The sequence below is a fragment of the Sciurus carolinensis genome, chromosome 1 (genome assembly GCF_902686445.1).
Source record: "Sciurus carolinensis chromosome 1, mSciCar1.2, whole genome shotgun sequence".
In the NCBI taxonomy this organism is placed as follows: Eukaryota; Metazoa; Chordata; class Mammalia; order Rodentia; family Sciuridae; genus Sciurus; species Sciurus carolinensis.
The window spans coordinates 93,356,006-93,376,812 of NC_062213.1; the positions used below are offsets into that span (position 1 = coordinate 93,356,006).

General features: G+C 53.1%; 1 protein-coding gene across 1 annotated transcript; it reads left to right on the forward strand.

The window, feature by feature from the left end:
* Nucleotides 1-1,349: 1,349 nt before the first annotated feature.
* Insrr (insulin receptor related receptor) lies at nt 1,350-19,082 on the forward strand. The gene is made up of 22 exons (XM_047554592.1): nt 1,350-1,434; nt 5,025-5,576; nt 7,574-7,877; nt 7,975-8,117; nt 8,319-8,463; nt 9,777-9,991; nt 10,254-10,380; nt 12,612-12,850; nt 13,238-13,405; nt 13,505-13,700; nt 13,911-13,952; nt 14,029-14,249; nt 14,451-14,587; nt 14,673-14,835; nt 14,977-15,082; nt 15,691-15,743; nt 15,932-16,161; nt 16,973-17,083; nt 17,201-17,360; nt 17,668-17,797; nt 17,934-18,068; nt 18,298-19,082. The coding sequence occupies exons 1-22, from the start codon at nt 1,350-1,352 to the stop codon at nt 18,536-18,538; spliced, it is 3,903 nt and encodes a 1,300-aa protein (XP_047410548.1). The 3' UTR covers nt 18,539-19,082.
* The last annotated feature ends 1,725 nt before the right edge of the window (nt 19,083-20,807 follow it).

Sequence of the window (20,807 nt, forward strand, 5' to 3'; positions counted from 1 at the left end):
ATCCCCAGCACCCATGGAACCAGAGGGCAGGTCCTGGTCTCTCAGCAGCCAGCCTCTGCGGCTGCAAGATCCTGTCAATCTCAAGATCAGAAGAGGGAGGGAAGAGGATCCTGGAAGAAGAACTTTTGGGAAAAAGGTAGACAGGTGCCCAGGGAGTGGGCGAAGGAAATCCTCCTAGAGGCAAACAGTTTTCCTCTGCCAGCCCCCCCCCCCCCCCAGCACGGATTGTCCTCCTAAGTCCCCAATACAGGGATGCACAGATAGACCGACCCGGCGGCTCGAATTCAGTAAAAATGAGCGTACAGAGGCGGACGGGGTGGTCGCCCTCCTCAAGCCTCGCTCGCGCTAAGGGGCTAAGGACAGTGTGGCCCTCTGAGGTTGAGATAGGCTCCGAGAGGCGCGGTGCTTGAATATTCAGGAGACATTGTCCACCTTCTCGCCAGGTTTCAACAAACAGGCTCCTCCGGGTTGAGGCTGTTAAGAGTTACCCCGCAGGTGTCAAGGCACCTGTTGGTAGAATCCAGAAACACCTCTCCCCCAGGAAACGCGGGCGCTGTCAGTCTCGCCGGCTGTGCAGCTCCACTTGGAAGAAGTCTGCAGCAGAGGCGGCAGTGGGGATGCGAGAAGACCCATCGCAGCCGAAGCAGGGTTGGGGGAGCTCAGTTCTTGCCCCCACCCCCACCCCTGGTAATTTGACCTTATTTCCCCAACAGATCTGTGCCCCCTCAGTTGTCAGGCTAAATATTTTGACTTAGCGGGAGAGGCTGAGAGAACTGGGAGGTCCCGACAAACCAATCGGTTTCGACTGGGGGCGGGGAGGACCGGAGCTGGGCGCGGTTGGTGTGCGGGCCCTGGGAGATAGTGCAGGAGCGCGACTCGCTGGCGCCTGGGAGCGAGTGTGCCCAGGAGACCAGGAGAGACTCTCCTTGGTCAAGCAGCACGCGCGTCCCGGGACCTCCGACGCTCTGCCTCCCCGGGAGTTCTCTCTGAGCTTCCACTCCGCCTCACCTCGAGGTTGACCGACCTCGTGGTCTGCCTTTTGCTCTTAAACGTTGTGCCACTTTCTCCCTTCGGAGGCCTTTCTGAGGCTCTCCCTGTCACTGTCTGCATCTCTGTCCCCATCTCTCTGTCTCTGGATTCTCAGAGTCCCTAGTTTCCGGCAGCCTGTCACTGCCTGTGTTTCTGTGATCGCATTTCTTTTTCTCAGAGTGGGATTCTTAAGCTCTTTGCCCTTGCCCTTCCCCTCCTTCTTGAAGCCGGGTCTTGGTGTCCTTTAAGGTCTGTCAGACCCTTCTCTCTGGAGCCACCTGGAGGAGAGCCAAGACAGAACACAAGCCAGGGCTGGGACCATGGCAGTGCCTGGTCTGTGGCCCTGGGGAGCATGCTGGCTTATGATTCTCCTCTCCTTGGGATTCGGCCTGGACACACTGGAGGGTGAGTCCCCAGCACTGTCTCCTGCACTTCCATCTCCCTCCTAGACAGCTGGGAGGTCAAACAACTGAGCATCCAGCCAGAACACATCTTACTCTTTACTGCAATGTGAGGACTTGGGTTGGCTCTCAGAAGGACTTCTCATTGGGAAGAACAGTTAGTTGTCCACATAAAGGTGTTTTTCTCTCAGCTCCCTATAAAGTGAGGACTTGGAAACGGGGAGAAATAGATGTCTTCTATTCCATTGCCAATTGTGAAATCATGATCCCTGTAAAATCTGTATGAGAACCATAAATGAGGCTGTGAGGGTGTGAGGTCATTTGTAGGGCCATTGAATGGGAAGGGACAAGGCTGGGAAAGGTAACTGAGAACCAGACACCATTAAGTAACTGAATATGCAGGCAGGAAACAGGCTTAGACAATGGAACAGTTAACTTAGGTCCTGAGCTCCTGCATCCAGAGCCCTGTCCCTTGTCCCCAACTCTTAGGGTCCATCTGCTGTAGGTAGAGGGACTGGCTCTGGGGGAGGACTGCCTTTCCTTAGTGTTTCAGTGTTAACCCCCAGGTAGACACTTTCCACAAGTAGGGATCAGATGTTGGGGAGTGACCTTGTAGGTAAGTGGCCCTCATGGCCACACAGGGGGATCAATGGGGAGAGAAAAAAGGGCAGGGGGGGGTTCAAAAGGGGAAGGATTAAGTGGTGCCCCCTTCCTCAATTCCACCATTCCCCTCCAGATTGAGGGAGCTCAGGAATCCATTGCTCTGTGCCTGCCTGAGGGGTCTCATGTTGCCCTTCAGACTAGGGGTTTCCAGGGGGCAGGGCAGAGCCTGCCATTCCTACAGAAATACAAATGTGTTGGAATAGAGGGTCCTCTAAAGGGTACTAGTCACAGAGGCTCTGCCTGCAAACCAGAGTGCCCCTCCCACTGAGCCCCTCCTTCTCCCCCTCCATTGCTGTGCCAGGATAGGGCACAGCAGATGCCAGCTGGGAACACAGTTGTCAGGACAGAAGCATGTCCCTGCATTGGGTTAGTGTTTGGTCGGGGGACACAGATGCTCTGTTCCCAGTGCAGCTCTGCACAGAGCTGTGTCTTGAGGGAAGGCAGGGGTTAATTTGCAAAGGTCTTAGATTTGTTTTTCCAAATGACTCCCATCAGGGGAGCCCTAGAGAGGCAAGGGCATGATGGGAAGTGGGCGCCTGAGAGAACCCCCATCTGCCTGGCAGAGCCTGATTGGCCTTTTCCTGGAGGAGCTAGAAGTATCTTCTCATTCTCTGCCTCCCTTTGGTGTGTGTGTAGCTGCCTAAGCCCAGCACACACACACACACACACACACACACACACACACACACACAGAGCGTTGCTGGGCAGAGTCAAGCTCAGGACCATTAATAACGATGAGAAGAAGGTGTGAAGCAAGCCCCAGGGAATCAGCCCCACCTGCCCCTGACCCCACTAACAAACCATCATGGAATGAGCCTGGACAGTGCGGTGTGTGTGTGATGTGCTGCAGCGCCAGGTGGGAAGGGAGGCAGCAGAGGCTGGACAGGTCAGCTGGACCAGAATGTCGGGCTGAAGAATTCAGACTTGCAGCTTCTGCAAGGGGGAGCCATGCAAGGCCCCTTAGGAGAAAAAGAAGCCAGGTATCCAGCCCCCATAGGTGAATAGCCCTAAATGCCTTGGGAATAGAAAAGGAAGTAGGCCTGGGGCCTTGAGTCTGAGAAAGTCAGACACTCCTGGATCCCCAGAGAGGGGTAGATGTGGGATCCAGATGTCTATGGTCCACAGTCCCCAGTGTCCCTGTTGTTCCAGCTCTGGACTGGGCACCATAGGGGATGCAGAACTGACCCCTGGAGGGGATGATGGAGATGTAGACAGCAAAGTTGGGGTGATGCCCCAGGTATGTTTGTGACTAGCATTGCTGGACCAAATGCAAGGAAGCCAGAAGGGGAAGTGAATAACTGAGGATAAGAGGGTTAGGGAAGAAGGCTTGGCCTGAGGTGTACAGGACAAGGACTGAGGCTGGAGATAGGAATGGAGATCAGCTTATCTACACCCAGAATGTCAGGCAAAAAAAACTGAAATGTGAGTCTCCAATGGGGAGTCATGGGATGTCCCTCCAAGAGTAAGCAAATGCAGGGACCAGGCAGAGAAAGTAGGGTGTATGAGTTGGGCATGGCGGCGTATGCCTCTAATCTCAGCAACTTGGTAGGCTGAGATAGGATGATTGCAAGTTCAGGCCAGCCTGGTCAACTTAGCAAGACTCCATCTCAAAATTTTTAAAAGTTTTTTTTTTTTTTCCCCAAAGGGCTGTAGACCTCCCTTGGGTTTTAAAACTGATACCACACCCACGAAAAAAGCAGGGTACATGAAGTTCAGGGCTCATTGCTTCCCAGTCACAGAATTCAATCACTTGTTAAATATTTATTGAATGACAATTTTGTGCCAGTCTCTCTACCATGCACTAGGATCCAGCAATGATTTAAACAAAGATCACTGCCCTTATGGAGCTTACAATAAACAAAATAAATAAGTAGATTATATATTAACCAGTGTTGAGACCTCTAGAGAAAAATTAAACAGGGGATGGAGGGTGCGTAGAGTAAGGATTTTTAAGAGGATGGTCAGAGAAGGTCTCTTATAAAAAGGTGAGGAAACCATGTAGGTGGAAGAGTGTTCTAGCTAGAAGGAACAGAAAGGACAAAGATCCTGAGGCAGGAGTTTGGTTGACTTGTTTGAGGGATATCAAAAAGGTCAAAGTAGTTGAAGAGGAGAAAGAAAAGGAAGGAAATCAGAGAGGTTACAGGGACCTAAACTGCAGGGCTTTGGCTTTTACATCAAGTAAGATGGAGTCATGGGTGGTGGGGCTCAAGCAGAGGAGGAGTAAAACCTGTGTTTTGAGGTCCCCATGGCTTTAAAGTAGAGAGGCATAGAGGGGCCAGGGCAGAAGCAGGGAGGCAATTTTGGAGGCTGTAAATCCAGAGTAAGATGATGGTGGAAACAGTGAAAGCAGTGACGAATGGTCAGGTTCTGGACATATGTAAAATATGAAGCCCACAGAACGTAGAGGGAGGGAAAGAAGAAGTTATAGGTAGCTGGATGCAGTGGCACCTCCTGTAACCCCAGTGACTCAGGAGGCTGAGGCAGGAGGATCTCAAGTTCAAGGACAGCCTAAGCAATTTAGTGAGACACTGTCTCAAAATAAAAAATAAAAAGGCCTGGGGATGAGGCTCAGTGGTAGAGCACCCCTGGGTTGAACCTCTAGTACCATAAAAAGAAAAACAAAAGGAAAGAAAAAAGAGTCAAGGATGAACAGCAGGAATGAACTTGCTAGTGACTGTGAAGGGGAAGTGGGTTTGGAAGGGGAAATCAAGGACTGACTTTTGGCTATGGTGGCTCATCTGGTAGAGAGAGTGCAAGCTGCAGGCGAGCCCTCTGAGACCCTGGGAGGAGGCTACCCCTCACCCACAGCAGAGCCTGATTTCATATTCAGTGTCCAGTTGCCCGTGTGGTTCCCCTACCCCAAAGTAGCCCCGCGGGATGGGGTACTTGGCCTGGGATATACTCACTGTTGCATGCCCTGCGTGTCCACAGTGTGCCCCAGCCTGGACATCCGCTCAGAGGTTGCGGAGCTGCGGCGGCTGGAGAACTGCAGCGTGGTAGAGGGCCACTTGCAGATCCTGCTCATGTTCACAGCCACAGGGGAGGACTTTCGCGGCCTCAGCTTCCCTCGCCTCACCCAGGTCACTGACTACCTGCTGCTCTTCCGTGTCTATGGCCTGGAGAGCCTGCGTGACCTCTTCCCCAACTTAGCAGTGATCCGAGGGGCCCGCCTCTTCCTGGGCTATGCGCTGGTCATCTTTGAGATGCCACATCTGCGTGATGTGGGGCTGCCCGCACTGGGGGCTGTGCTGCGTGGGGCTGTGCGCGTGGAGAAGAACCAGGAGCTCTGCCACCTCTCCACCATCGACTGGGGACTGCTGCAACCTGTGCCTGGTGCCAACCACATTGTGGGCAACAAGCTGGGAGAGGAGTGTGCTGACGTGTGCCCAGGAGTGCTGGGAGCTGCGGGCGAGCCCTGTGCCAGGACCACCTTCGGTGGGCACACCGACTACAGGTGCTGGACCTCCAGCCACTGTCAGAGAGGTGGGTGCTGGCACAGAATATGACTGGGAGGCCAAGGGAGTCAGGATGGTGTAGGTGGGTACCTTACTGCCACTGTGTTTTAATCTTCACTCGTCCTATGAGGCAGGTTCTACTGTTATTCCCATTTTACAGAAAAGGAAACTGAGGTTCAGGAGAATGAAATAGTTGATGCAGCATTAGTAGTAGATACAAGACAGCATCACAGCCAGGCACAGTGCAGGTGGAATTATAGGTGCAGGCCTATAATTCCAGGGACTCAGGAGGCTGAGGAAGGAGGATCACAAGTCTGAGGGCAGCCTGGGCAACTTTGTAAGATTCTGTCTGAAAATAAAAATATAAAAAGGGTTGGGGATGTAGCTCAGTGGTAAAGTGCCCTGGGTTCAATTCCCAGTATTGCAGTGAGAAAAAACCCCACGGCATCAGGTAATCATGGAATAGTTGGTAAAGGACAGGTACAAACAAGGCAGGCGTGGGGCAGTAGGGAGGGAATATGCACAAATGGACAGAAAACTGCACAAGCAGTCTTGGGTCAAAGCCAAGTGGCCTGGGTCCAAGGCTCAGCTCTACTGCTTACTGGCTGTGCCTCAGTTTCCTCTTCTGTAAAGGGATCATAGGGTTGTTATGAGAAATGAGTTCTTCTACAGAGTATTAGAGAAGTGTCTAGGCCACTGTAGTGGCTCTATGTTCATAGTAAAAGTGGTCACATGCTAAGTGCAGCGGCCCACACCTGTAATCCCAGTGACTAGGAATTCTGAGGCAGAAGAACAGCAAATTCAAGGCCAGTCTGGGTAATTCAGTGAGATCCTGTCTCAAAACAAAAATTTTTAAAAAGAGGGGCTAGAGATGTAACTCAGTAGTAGAGCAGCCCTGGGTTCAATCCCCAGTGCTGGGGCGGGGGCGGGGCGGGGAGGGGGGTTTCTGCTGTGTGCAGTGGCACACACCTGTAATCCCAGCGGCTCGGAAGGCTAAGGCGGGGGATAGGGAGTTCAAAGCCAGCCTCAGCAACTCAGCAAGGCCCTAAGTAACTCAGAACTCAGTGAGATCCTGTCTCCAAATAAAATATAAAAAAGGCTGGGGAGGCAGCTCAATGGTTAAGTGCCCCGGGTTCAATCCCCAGTACCAAAAAAAAAAAAAGGAAGATTTATGGACACAGAAGGAAGGGAGGGAAGATGAGGGATGAGGGAGAAATGAAAGTTCCGGGGGAAGGAAGGAAGACCTTTCATAGGCTGGGAGCAGATCGGGGATCCCCAACCTAGGAGTCTTTTCCAGACAGTTCATGGAGGTCAGTTCCTCTCACCTCCAGGCCTCAGCATCAGGGCAGGCGAGTAACCAGATCCCTGCTGTATCGGAGGCCACTTCCCTGTGCCTCCCTGTTGGCTGTAAACACAGCTGTTGCAAGTCCTCTCGTGTACAGTGTCAACAGACCCTGGCTGACCCCACCCCACACATCACTCCCACAGATACCCAGCTGCCACTGTGCACTTTCCAGATTGTTGTATCCCCAGCCCCGAACCCACCACTGCTGCTGGGGCCACCTCCTGCCCAGGGTAGGGGGTGGGGGAGTTGGCAAGGGAGGCAGAATGGGCAGGGATGTGGGTAAATGACAGGTAGCGACCCCTCCCTCCAAACACTCCCAGGCCCACCTTGCCCCAGGCCTCACTGCTCAGGAAAGACCAGCTGGCTCATCCTGGCACCATGCCCAGTGATGATGTGGGCACCAGGCCTAGACAGGACAGCAGGCCGGAGAGCAGCAACCCTGATGGACAAGGTCACTGCTCTGTCCTGAGTTCTGATGCCCCCAGCTGGGCACTGTGGGAGGTGGAGAACCACAGATAGGGAGCTATGGTCCTTGTCCTCAAAAGACCCTGTCTAAAGGAAACCAATGTCATCTGAATCAGAGGGTACAGATAGAGAGTGTCATGGTGGGGCAGGACTGGAAAACGGTGACAGGACTGAGGGGGAATGGGTGACATCCAACACAGCTCTCTGCCCCACAGTGTGTCCATGCCCCCAAGGGCTGGCCTGCACAGCGGGAGGCGCATGCTGCCACTCGGAATGTCTAGGGGGCTGCAGCCGGCCAGAAGACCCTCGTGCTTGCGTAGCCTGCCGCCATCTGTACTTCCAGGGTGCCTGCCACAGAGCCTGTCCTCCAGGCACCTACCAGCACGAGTCCTGGCGCTGCGTCACAGCCGAGCGCTGTGCCAGCCTGCGCTCAGTGCCTGGCCGCGCCTCCACCTTCGGCATCCACCAGGGCAGCTGCCTGGCCCAGTGCCCTCCAGGTTTCACCCGTAATGGCAGCAGGTGAGGGCAAGGTCGAGGGAGGCACCTTGGGGCAGTGAGGTGGCCTGCGGAGGCCCACTGGGATCCAAGGCTCATGCCACCTAATTGTCCCCACCAGCATATTCTGCCATAAGTGTGAGGGGTTGTGCCCGAAAGAATGCAAGGTAGGCACCAAGACCATCGACTCGGTCCAGGCGGCACAGGATCTGGTGGGCTGCACCCACGTGGAGGGGAGCCTCATCCTCAACCTTCGCCAGGGCTGTCAGTACCTCCTCTGGGTCACATTCCTCCTCCTGACCATGCCCTTCTTCTCAGCCATGCCCATTGCAACAAACTGGCTAAGTACCACTTTCTTCATCCAGGGTCCCAGCCCTGAGGGCCCACTTCCCCTGGATCCCCTCCTGCCCCAGCCTTGTGGCTCCATCCCCTTCTCCTCCTGCTCCATCCATCTTTCTTCCTCAGACAACCTGGAGGCAGAACTGCAGCGCAGCCTGGGGCTGGTAGAGACCATCACTGGCTTCCTCAAAATCAAGCACTCCTTCGCGCTAGTGTCCCTGGGCTTTTTGAAGAACCTCAAGCTAATCCGGGGGGATGCCATGGTGGATGGGTAAGGGGTCAGAATTAGGCCTCTGACCAGCCCCTTCCCCCAACATTCCCCAAACAGTGGCAAAGAGGATGGGCTCTAGAACCCATTCAGCCACTTACTAGCTGTGTGACTCTGGATAGGTCACTTAACTTCTCTGGTGGTTTTTCATTGGTAAAATGGAGTTAGTATAACACTATTTGTTTCTTAGTGCTGCTGTGAATATTACTTATTATATTGTTATGTGTAAAGCACTTAAAATAATGCCTGGAACACAGTATAGTTACATAGAACTCCAAAAAAATTGACCATAATTGTCAACATCTGATCCTGGACTGCATAGCATGCCTGCCTGGGTTTTAAACTCATTTCTACCAACTACTAGATAATACCTATCCAGAATGTAGCCAGAATTTTTCAAAACAAAAAGAATGCTTTAAATCAGCATCACAGTGGTGCACACCTATAATCCCAGTGACTCAGGAATCTGAGATAGGAGGATCACAAGTTCAAGGACAGCCTGGACAATTTAGTAAGACCTATCTCAAAATTTAAAAAATAACTAAAAAGGACTAGGAATGTAGTTCAGTGGTAAAGTGCTTCTGGGTTCAATCCCCAGTACTAAAATAATAACAATACATAATAAGTAAATAAACAAACAAACAAACAAACAAATTAGCATCAACAGGGACATGGTAGCCTATAATCCCAGCAATGCAGAAGGCTCAGACAGGATTGCAAGTTCAAGACCAGCCTCAGCAACTTAGTGAGACCCTGTCTCAAAAAAATAAAAATAAAAATAAAAAAATAAAATTAAAAAAAAAAAAGGTGTGAGCGATATAGCTCAATGATAGAGCTCCTCTGGGTTCCATTCCCAGTACCTGCCCCCCCCAACACACACACCAAAAAAAAATTAGCATTAGTCAGTGCTTTCCTGTGGCTTCTCATGTCTCCTGGCACCTAGAGGTGCCCACACCCCAACCTGAGACTTACTGCCTCAGGATGAGTACCATTCCTCCTTGTGTCCCCCAAATCAGGATACACCAAGTATTCAAAGTGAGATGAAGTCAGGAAGGAAATAGGGTAGCTGTTGACCCCATTTCATTGATGAGGACAACAGAGAGGATGGGTGACTTGCCAGACATCAAGCTCCTGGTTAGTAGCGCAGAGTGGGTGTGCTCAAGCTCCTCACCCCTGTGTTCGGGGTGTGAGTGGCTGCCCATGACCCTCCTCCCTGTGCCTAGCACAGCTCCTCCAGGAGAAGCTCCATAAGCCACCCCCTTTCCCACCCCCAGTCCCTACCTCCCTACAGAACAAAATCCCCCGGCCTCCCCCAGGAACTACACTCTGTACGTGCTGGACAACCAGAACCTACAGCAGTTGGGATCCTGGGTGGCCACTGGGCTCACCATTCCCGTTGGCAAGATCTACTTTGCCTTCAATCCGCGCCTCTGCTTGGAGCACATCTACCGATTGGAGGAGGTGACCGGCACTCGAGGTCGGCAAAACAAGGCTGAGATCAATCCCCGCACCAACGGAGACCGCGCTGCCTGTAAGGTCCAAGACTCCATCCCCAGAGCAAGCCAGGGCGCTTACAATGCGAAGCGACCCCAAGACACACTGGAAAGCTCACACATGCAGACACCCACCCATCTTGAAATACACTAGACACACCCACCCGGGTGGGAGGGGTCGCTTGAATGGGACAGCCTCTTTGGAGGTCCCTTTGTGGGTAAATGCCTTGGGGCAGGGTGGGGGTTCCAACAGAGGACAGGCCCGTTGGGAGCAGGTGTTCACCCGCTCTCCGCGCCCAGGCCAGACTCGCACCCTGCGCTTCGTATCCAACGTGACGGAAACCGACCGCATCCTGCTGCGCTGGGAGCGCTACGAACCGCTGGAGGCCCGCGACCTGCTCAGCTTCATCGTGTACTACAAGGAGTCGTGAGTACCAGACGCGGGGTCACAATCCAGGCCCGGCAGAAAGGGCACGCCTATTTCTTCCAAGACCAAAGGCAGCCCAGGGCGGAGCCCCTCAGGGCTATGGAGAGCCCGGAAGCTAGGACTCCCAAGGCACATTTCAACAATGTAGGGCCCACATTTGGCTCCCCCAACACAATGTGCCTCAGTTTTCCCTCACCAAGTGAAAGGAAGAGGACCGTCGGGGCTTCTGAGAGCTGAGATCGTTCTGCTGGAAGGCTTGGATAATTAAACTTCAATTCACTATGCTAATGTTCTATACTGACCACATGCTCCTGCCCCAGCAGTGGTTTGGGGAGTGCCCATTAATTTGGCCAGTTTTATGAGCAGCTCTGCCAACATTTCATTAAAGCCTGAGAAAGGGAGGGTGCAGAGATGGCCAGGGACGGGTTGCTTTTTTCTTTGGAGAGAATGGACTGACCCTAGCAAGAGGGATCATAGTTAGGACACAGGAAGGACTTCCCAAAAAAACATGGCTAGGAATCAAAAAGATCTCTTTACAGAGGAGAAATGGATTTTGGAGGGCAGGCTGGGCGGGCAGGAGTGAGGAGTACTCTCTTGCAGGTAGAAAAGATGCAACTACCTAGCTTAGAAAGACCCCCTATGAAATAAAATTGAGAGTTCTTAATTTTTTTCTCAGGGTCTGTCTTGGAATGAGGGTGGGAGGCTTCCTCAGTGGTAGGTGACTGGGACTAGCATGAGGGACTGGAGAATATGTAAAGTATAGATTCTGATTTGGTTAGTCCCCAGGAGATCCTGTAAGTCTGCACTGTAACAAGCTACTCAGTGATGCTGAAGGTGCTGGTTCATGGGTCACATTTTAAGAAGCAATGACAGGGCCTGCAGTGTGAATTGCACCCCCTGACTCATGCAGCTCCCAACTGCACAACTCTGCACAGATACATTTGGGCAATGAGGGCAGAGAATCTTGGGGATCCTGTAGGGGTTCCCCTAACATTAATGCCTTGCAGTATGACTGGTGTGCTCCCTCAGATGCATGCACTGTGGTCCTGGCTCACCATGGCATTGATTCTGCACCTCTACACGCTTGCTCCTGCACTATCCTGCTTCCATCCCAACAAGGGCAGGCACTTCCAGCTGGGCCTAAATCACCCCCACTCTTTTTTTTTTTTTTTTTTTTTTTTTTTTTTTTTTTTTCCTTTTTGTACTGGAGATTGAACCTGGGGGCACTTAACCACTGAGCCACATCCCCAAACACTTTTTGTGTGTGTGTGTGATGCTGGGGATTGAACCCAGGGCCTTTTGCATGCAAGGCAAGCCCTCTACCAACTGAGCTATATCCCCAGACCTCCCAGCCCCTTTTGTTTTATTTTGAGACAGGGTCTCACTAAACTGCTTAAGGTCTAACTAAGTTGCTGAGGCTGGCTTTGAACTCATGATCCTCCTGCCTCAGCCTCCAGAGTCACTGGGATTACAGGCATGTACCACCACACCCGGCTACCCACTTTCCCTTTGACATCCCACGTTTCATCCCTTGCTCAGCAAGAATTCCGCCCCTTTGCCTCCCTCCAAAGAAACACATATCATGAACATCAACATGAAGCCTCAGATTCTCCCCTTCATCTACCTTGACATCTCCCATGTGGCCTCCACTCTCATCTTTCCCAGCAACCAGCCCCCCAGAGGCTATAGAACTGTGCTCATAGTCTGCAGTTCTACTTGAGGGGAAGGGGGATTAGGGTAACTTCATATCCACCTTCTAGCATTATTTATACAATGCAAAACAATTTTTTGGTACTGGTGATTGAACCCTGGGGCACTTTACCATTGAGTTATATCTCTAGTCCTTTTTATTTATTTTGTGACAGGGTCTCACTAAGTTGCTGAGGGTCTTGCTAAGTTATTGAGGTTGACCTTGAATTTACAATCCTGACTCAGCCTTCCAAGTCACTGAGATTGTAGGCATGTGCCACCACTCCCAGCCTACAATGCAAAAATTTTTAATGCTCCTTGTGACTAATGCTCAATATTTCCTGCTAAGAGTGAAGAGATATTTCATCACAAATTTGACTGACAACAGATGTCACATGATACATAGGGTCTATCAAGTGTGCCCTCACACATAGAGGAAGAACAATGACAATGACAGTCCTCCGTGATTCAGAAGGGAAAAGTGTGGTAGAATATGGGGATGGGGTTGAGCCAGTTCTCAGTTCTGGGGATGGGGTGTTTAGCCCATTCCAGAATGCCACAGAGCATGTGGGTCCAGATGCCTGTGGAACTCAGAGCTGGAACCTGCTGGATGTGGAGCTGCCCCTAAGCCGCACCCAAGAACCAGGGGTGACCTTAGCCCCCCTCAAGCCCTGGACACAGTATGCAGTGTTTGTGCGGGCTATCACACTGACCACTGCTGAGGACAGCCCCCATCAAGGAGCCCAGAGCCCCATTGTCTACCTCCGAACCCTGCCTGCAGGTAGGCTGACACCCGGAAAGGACCAAAATCACTGTGCCTGTATCTAATGAGAAGGGGCAAGGGATGGGGGGCAAAGTACCAGAAACAGAGGCTAGGGCACTGTAGGCCTTGGTCCTAGAGACAGGGAGGTCAGAGGCTTGAGTCCTAGAAAAAATAGGAGACATTCACCTGGATTCTAGGGAGTGTGGGGTTGGAACAGTGCAGTAAATAAGCTGGGTGAACTCAAGAGACTTTGGAGAAGGGGAGGACAGAATTCTGAACTCTAGGAAGGAAGGTCACCTACTCTTCGAGAGAAGGGAGATGGACTCCAGATAAAGGGACTCATTACCAGACACTATTTGGGAGTGGAACCCGCGGCCTCTGAGTGTACTCTGCTCACATCCCCAGCACCCACAGTGCCCCAAGACGTCATCTCCACGTCCAACTCCTCCTCCCACCTCCTGGTGCGCTGGAAGCCACCTACCCAGCGCAACGGAAACATCACCTACTACCTGGTACTGTGGCAGAGGCTGGCAGAGGACGGCGATCTCTACCTCAATGACTACTGCCACCGCGGTGCGCAGGCCGTCAGGGTGGGGGTTCCGGGCCAGGGTCTGTGGGCCAGAGGCAGGGAGACCACTTCTCTAACTACTGTCTTCCCGGCCGCGGCGCTAGGCTTGCGTCTGCCCACCAGCAACCACGACCCCCGCTTCGACCGCGAAGATGAAGAACTTGAGGCGGAGACGGAACCCGGCTGCTGCCCTTGCCAGCACTCACCTCCTGGCCAAGTCCTGCCCTCGCTGGAGGCGCAAGAGGCCTCGTTCCAGAAGAAGTTTGAAAACTTTCTACACAACGCCATCACCATCCCCAAGTGCGACCAGGCGCACGCCGGAGGGGCGGGTCTGATGGGCGGGGCCTTGGGAGGGATGGGTCTTCCAGACAGTGGGACTTGAGGGCGGGGCCTGTTGTGTGGTCGTGGCCTGAGTTGTGGGACGGTGTGGGGGAGAAGGTGGTGCGCGGTTGCAGAGCGCACTGGGGTGCGTTCCAGTCCAGCCTGATCGTGCCTCTTCGGCCTCCCTAGATCCCCTTGGAAAGTGACGTCCATCAACAAGAGCCCCCAAAGGTGAGCCGGAATGGGGCAGGGGACTGAGGGGCGAGACTCCAGAGACCCGGACATGGCTGACCTACTCCCTTTCCAGGGACTCGGTGCGACACCGCCGGGCCGCCGGGACCCTCAGACTAGGGGGCAACAGCTCGGATTTTGAGATCCAGGAGGACAAGGTTCCCCGAGAGCGAGCTGTGCTGAGCGGCTTGCGCCACTTCTCGGAATATCGGATCGACATCCATGCCTGCAACCACGCGGCGCACACCGTGGGCTGCAGCGCTGCCACCTTCGTCTTTGCGCGCACTATGCCCCACAGTAAGTGCACCTTCACCTTCTACCCGCCACCACTGACCCGAGGACCCTGTCCCTGACCTCCTTGCCCCAGAAACTCGCTTTGCTCGCCCTTTCCAGTTTCTATAATCCCAGAGCTTCCCCAAACCTTCCAGTTCAGCCCAGTTTAACTTGATTTCGAACGTGAGAGGTAAACTACTTGTGGCCTGGTTGCCTCTCCCGCAGGAGAGGCCGATGGTATTCCAGGGAAGGTGGCCTGGGAAGCAGCCAGCAAAAGCAGTGTTCTCTTGCGGTGGTTTGAGCCACCGGACCCCAATGGACTCATCCTCAAGTATGAAATCAAGTATCGTCGCTTGGGAGAGGTAGGTATCCTAGGGCACCCCCATCTCAGCCCCTGTTTTGTGCCTACATCCCCCTTCCTAATCAGCTCCTCTGTGCTACCCATAGGAGGCCACAGTGCTGTGTGTGTCCCGTCTCCGATATGCCAAAGTTGGTGGAGTCCACCTGGCCCTGCTTCCCCCTGGGAACTACTCTGCTAGGGTTCGGGCCACTTCCCTGGCTGGCAATGGCTCCTGGACAGACAGTGTTGCCTTCTACATCCCTGGCCCAGGTATACAGACTTGAGTGCCCACCACAGCTTCCTCTACCCCAATCCTCCCTATCCCTGTCTCCCAGTGTTTAAAGGGAAGCATTCCCTTCCCTTGGACTTTTCAATTTTTGACCCTACTCTCTGCTGTCCTCTGACCATTAGAGGAGGAAGACTCCGGGGGTCTGCACATCCTCCTCACTGTCACCCCCGTGGGGCTCATGCTGCTCATCATTCTTGCTGCCCTTGGTTTCTTCTACGGCAAGAAGAGGTGATGATAGTTCCCACTCTCTTTCTCTTCAGCATGTCAGTGCCATCAGAGGGTGGTAGATCAGACAGCAGGAAGCACTAACCCTGGGGAATGACTCTTCCCCTGGAGATAACATGGAGGAGACATACCTCTCAGCTAGGGTGACCGATGAATCCTGGTTAACCTGGTTAGCCAGTTTTAGCTGGGAAAACCCTCAGTGTGGGCACACAGGCACTGAAGATTCACCACGCCCTAAACCCAAGAGAAGAAGTAATGAATCTGGTCCTGCCGTAGCAAGAAACCTCAGCATGCGTCCCAGACATTTGATGTCGATCCCTCTAGGAGAGAATACAAGAGGGATATGGGGGCAGGACATTGATTAGCTGAGTCCTAAGGATGTCCCGAGGGGGCAGGAACCCCTTCACTCCTGTGTCTGCCTATTCCCAACCTGTCATATCCCAGAACTTGGGCCAAAATTAGCTTAGAAAGTGTTTTGCGCCTTCCCCTAACCTGGGTTGGGGTGTGGTCAATAACCCTCCTTCTCAAGGTGTCCCTCATCCATGTTTTCTGGAAATGCTCATTCCTTCCTGAGATCTCCTCCAGCCTGACCCCCTTGCCTCCCATTGCAGAAATGGCACCCTGTATACCTCTGTGAATCCGGAGTACTTCAGCGCCTCTGATAGTAGGTCTGGGGGTGGGTGGACAAGTGGCGTGGGAAGGGAGACAGGAGCGGAGGAGAAACAGACTTCCAGGAAACTTTCTTGGAGATGGTGACCTTGGGACCGGAGCACTTCAGAAGAGGAGGCGAGAAGCGGGTGGAGGTGAGGCAGAGAGCAGCATCCCTGCCTCATGACCCCCACCTCCTCTCAGTGTATGTCCCTGACGAGTGGGAGGTGCCCAGGGAGCAGATCTCCATAATCCGGGAGCTGGGCCAAGGCTCTTTTGGGATGGTCTATGAGGGTCTGGCACAAGGACTTGGGGCTGGAGAGAAGTCCACGCCCGTGGCCCTGAAGACAGTGAATGAGCTGGCCAGCCCACGGGAACGCATTGAATTCCTCAAGGAAGCTTCTGTCATGAAGGCATTCAAGTGTCACCATGTGGTAAGGAGGGTCAGGCATTGTTGGGGTCGTAATTAAAGTAAAAGCAATGTGGTAAGAGGGAAAGAAAGGGTTAGAGATGAGGTCAGGGCATCATGAAGGTCAGGGTTGGGATGTGGTTAGGATCCTAGTTGGGAGCAACTAGATATGGTTTTACACACCTATAATCCCAGCAACTCGGGCCCAGAGACTAGGGAGGCTGAGGCAGAAGGATTGAATGTTCGAGGCCAACCTCCACAATTTAGTGAGACCCTATCTCAAAAAAAAGCCACATGCCTGTAAATCCCAGCAGCTCAGGAGACTGACAGTCACAAATTCAAAGCCAGCCTAAGCAATTTAGTGAGGCCCTAGACAACTTAGCAAGGCCCATCTCAAGACAAAACAAAAATAAAATTAAAAAAATAATAATAAATTAGAAGGACTGGGCTCGTAGCTGAGTAGTAGAGCACCCCTGAGTTCTATCCCCAGTACCTCACACACACACACATACCCCCAAAAAATAAAGGATCTTAGGGTTATGACTAGAGTGTCATGGTTGGGGGTGTCCAGAGGATTATTAGGGTTGTGATTGGAATCAAGGTCAGAGTTGGGCCAAGTTCATGATTGTGACAATTGTCAGATATGATCAAGGTTATGAGAGTTGTGAGTTAGGGTTAGGGTCACTGTTAGATCAGGATTAAGGTTGTAGTCATGGCTGGGATCAGGGTCTGGGTGGATGTCTGGGTCAGGCTGTGGTCACAGCAGGTCAAGGTTTTGATCAGGTTGGTCAAAGGAAGGTGGGTAGAACTGCAACCAAGCTCTCTGTTCATTCCAGGTGCGTCTCCTGGGAGTAGTGTCTCAAGGGCAGCCAACTCTGGTCATCATGGAGTTAATGACCCGGGGAGACCTCAAGAGCCATCTTCGATCTTTGCGGCCTGAAGCAGAGGTGAGGACCAGGAGAACCCTGAGTCTTCAGAGGCTGGGAAGCTTGGGAAGACTTGGGCACAGTGTGGGGGACAAGACTCGAGGTTCCTTCTTCACCAGCCCTGTCTCTTGGCCCTAGAACAACCCTGGGCTCCCACGACCAGCACTAGAGGATATGATACAGATGGCTGGTGAGATTGCTGATGGCATGGCCTACCTTGCCGCCAACAAGTTCGTGCACCGAGACCTGGCAGCCCGCAACTGCATGGTGTCCCAGGACTTCACCGTCAAGATCGGGGGTACAGAGGGTGCCAGGCAGATGAGGATATCCTAAAGGGTAGAGAGTCTCCCCTTGCTAGGCATAGGAGAACAGGGCCTGGCCCACAGCTCTGACCCCGACAGCCTGTGACAAGTTGGCAAGTTAGCCCCCAGATCTCAGTCTCCTGGTCCAAGGTCAAAAGACTTTGGATGGCATGACTTCTGAGGTCCTTTGAGCCCTCACATTCTACGACTCTTAGACTGTGGAGGTAGAGAGGGTTGGGAGAGGAACTTCTGGGGCAGGATCTAGTGTGTGACATCCACACCCCCTCCACCTCCATTTTCCAGACTTCGGGATGACTCGGGACGTGTATGAGACAGACTATTACCGCAAGGGTGGGAAGGGGCTGCTGCCCGTGCGCTGGATGGCCCCCGAGTCCCTCAAAGATGGAATCTTCACCACCCACTCAGATGTCTGGTGGGGCTTGGTGGGACCAGAGGGCTCTGGGGATGTGGAGGTGTCATCTGGGGAGGGGCCTGGGACACTCCCGCCCTTGGGTTGCACTGGGCAGCATGAAGGGTGCTGAGCTTGAGTCCACCTGTGTGTCCTCCAGGTCCTTTGGTGTGGTGCTCTGGGAGATCGTGACCCTGGCTGAACAGCCCTACCAGGGCCTGTCCAATGAGCAAGTGCTCAAGTTCGTCATGGACGGCGGGGTTCTGGAGGAGCTGGAGGGCTGTCCCCTTCAGTTGTGAGTCACCCCTGCCTACCCCACCCCCATGATTCTGGTCTACCACCTCTGATGCTTCTATACTCACTGGCCCCCAGCCAGCCATGCCCCCATTTACTCTCCTCCCATTCTTCTAAACATAATGCCCCCGGGCCCTGTACTTGCACTGAGCGACCCTCCCAGTGTAGGAGACGGGGAGTGAGTGACTGCAACTCCAGGATGCTCTGACACTGCCTCCCCCACCTGCCAGGCAAGAGCTGATGAGCCGTTGCTGGCAGCAGAACCCACGCCTGCGCCCGACCTTCACCCACATCCTGGACAGCATACAGAAAGAACTGAGGCCTTCCTTTCGCCTGCTTTCCTTCTACTACAGCCCAGAGTGCCGGGGAGGCCTGGGCTCCCTGCTGTCCACTGATGCAGAGCCCGACTCCCCACTAACTCCAAAAGGAGCCTCAGGTTGCAGCCCCCAAAATGGGGGTCCAGTGCATTGAGGGACTCCCCATTCCTTAACATTCTGGCCTCTCATGGCAGAGGAAGGGACCTGATCTTTGTGCCCATGAGATGTCCAGATGTTCACCTCCCACCCCCAGCTATTTTCAAGGCAGGGAATGGCCAAGAGTGGGGCAGAGAGCGGGAGCAGAAAGAAGCGGATGCTGTCAGAACAGACTCACGCAGGAAAGAACCTCAGCAGTCGGAATTGTGGGAAAGCAAGCAGGGCCACAGTGGGAGGAATCATTAGACCACCTGCAGAGTGAGAGGCTCTGCTCAACCAAGAAATAAAGGCCCATCTGCCCTGGAAGCAGAGTCTGAAGAGCTCCACCCTCAGCTTTGGATCTCCTGTGGGCATCTGGGGCCATCAACTTGCTTGAAGTGAAATGAGCAATCAGAGCCAGACCTGGAGCCCTCTCCACCCATGTTTGGGAGGCTCAGGATGGATGTCCATATTGCTGCCCTTCTTTCAACTGCATCACCTCCTCCCTTGGCCACACACTCCAGGGGGCATGGCGAGAACCCAGGGACTGGTGAGCAGGTTCCCAGTCTGACCTTGGTGGGCCTGCCCCAACTCTTCCTCTCCCCTTCCCCCACCCAGGGACCCCCAGGCTTGGTGCTCCTCCTCCTTTTTCCCCAGGGGCATCCCTTGGTGCACATTCACCCCTTTGCCCAGTCTTCCCCTCAATTATAAGTCTTGGATCATTAAGGCTTTAAGAGCCTTGTCTTCCTCCCTCCCCTCCTGTCCCACCCCCTGCCTCTCATGGGAAGACTGGAAAACGACAATAAATGCTGAGGTCTGTTTGTACCCAGGTCCTGGGCAGTTATCTCTCCATCTCTACAGCATCAACACTGGATGAACTTCCTCTCTTCCTCCTTTGGGACTTGAGGTGGTGACCCAAGGCAGCCAAACAGGATAAATACGCTGCTGTCAAACAGCACCTCCGGTGAGGACCTGAGCAGCCAGGGCTGCCATGGCAGTGAAGCAGGAGAATTTGCTGTTATGTTCTGCTCAGGGCCAGAAGTGGTTGAACCTTTCTATCTGCCCTCCCAGCAGGGCCCACCAGTCCCCACACCCATCTTTGTCTCTTGCTATGCTGACCACTGGGCAGGCATTTCCTTTCAGGAAATCCCAGGACAGACTTTAAGTGGGAAGAACATGAATAGAGCTGTGTTTGAGAGATGTTATAGTTGCACCGCAGGGGAGCCAGTGTCCGAGGCTTTCATGGCAATGGCAAGGCATCTGAAGGGGAAGAGGTGCAGGAGAATGACCACAAACCTTGATGAAGGGGTGGCAATGGGAGAGGAAGGTCACAGCTTGGGACATTTTTTTTTTTTTTTTTTTTTTTGTGCTGGGGATGAAATCCAGGGCTTCACACACATTAAACACACTCTTTACCACTGAGCTACCTGCCCTGTCCCTCAGGCTTTTTAGTTTCCTGCATCTGTCTTTGGGGCCACCTTGCTCAAGTTACCATACAATGCCACTAGTACTGAGTACCCTTGCTTGTGACAGCAGTTGTCCTGCAACTAGAGAGCAGTCAGGCAGGGTAAGACCATCTCTACGACAGCAGCTATCCTGCTACCCTGACAGAGTCAGGGTGGGCAGCAAGGACCACCTGGGGGAACAGCACCCTCCTCCGCCCTTGCCCAGCATTGGTGACTGAAGCAACAGTGACCCCTAATGGTTTGAACTAGAACTGCAGCTATTGGAGGAAAAAGTTGTACTCCCCCATCTCCCTTTTCTGTTGCTGGTCTCCCCAAGGCCTTTAGGAGAGTGGAAGAAAGGAAATTCCACACAAAAACCCTGGGTCTGACATCCACATGCTCATACAGAGCTCACAGGCATACTGAACCTGCACACACCCCAAAGGCTGCAATGGGGTCAAGCCCTCCCCCATCTTGTCCCCAAACTCCAATGCTGGGTATTGCATGCTCAGGAAGTGCTGGTCACCTGGATTTGCTGGAGGAGCTTCAGGAAAGGATTGGGATTTAAAGAAAAGAGGGCTCCAAAAATATCCTGCCTACTGGGCACGTGTAATCCCAGCAACTCAGAGGCTGAGGCAGGAGGATCTTAAGTTTGAGGTCAGCCTGGGCAACTCAGCAAGACCCTGTCTCAGAATAAAAAATGAAAAGGGCTGGAAATGTAGCTCATTGGTAGAACAACCCTGGCTTCAATCCTTAGTGCAAAAAATATATATTCCTACCTGGGTTCTACCTCCAAATGAGAGATGGCAGCTGGCTCAGAAGAACATTTTGTAATGGGGTATA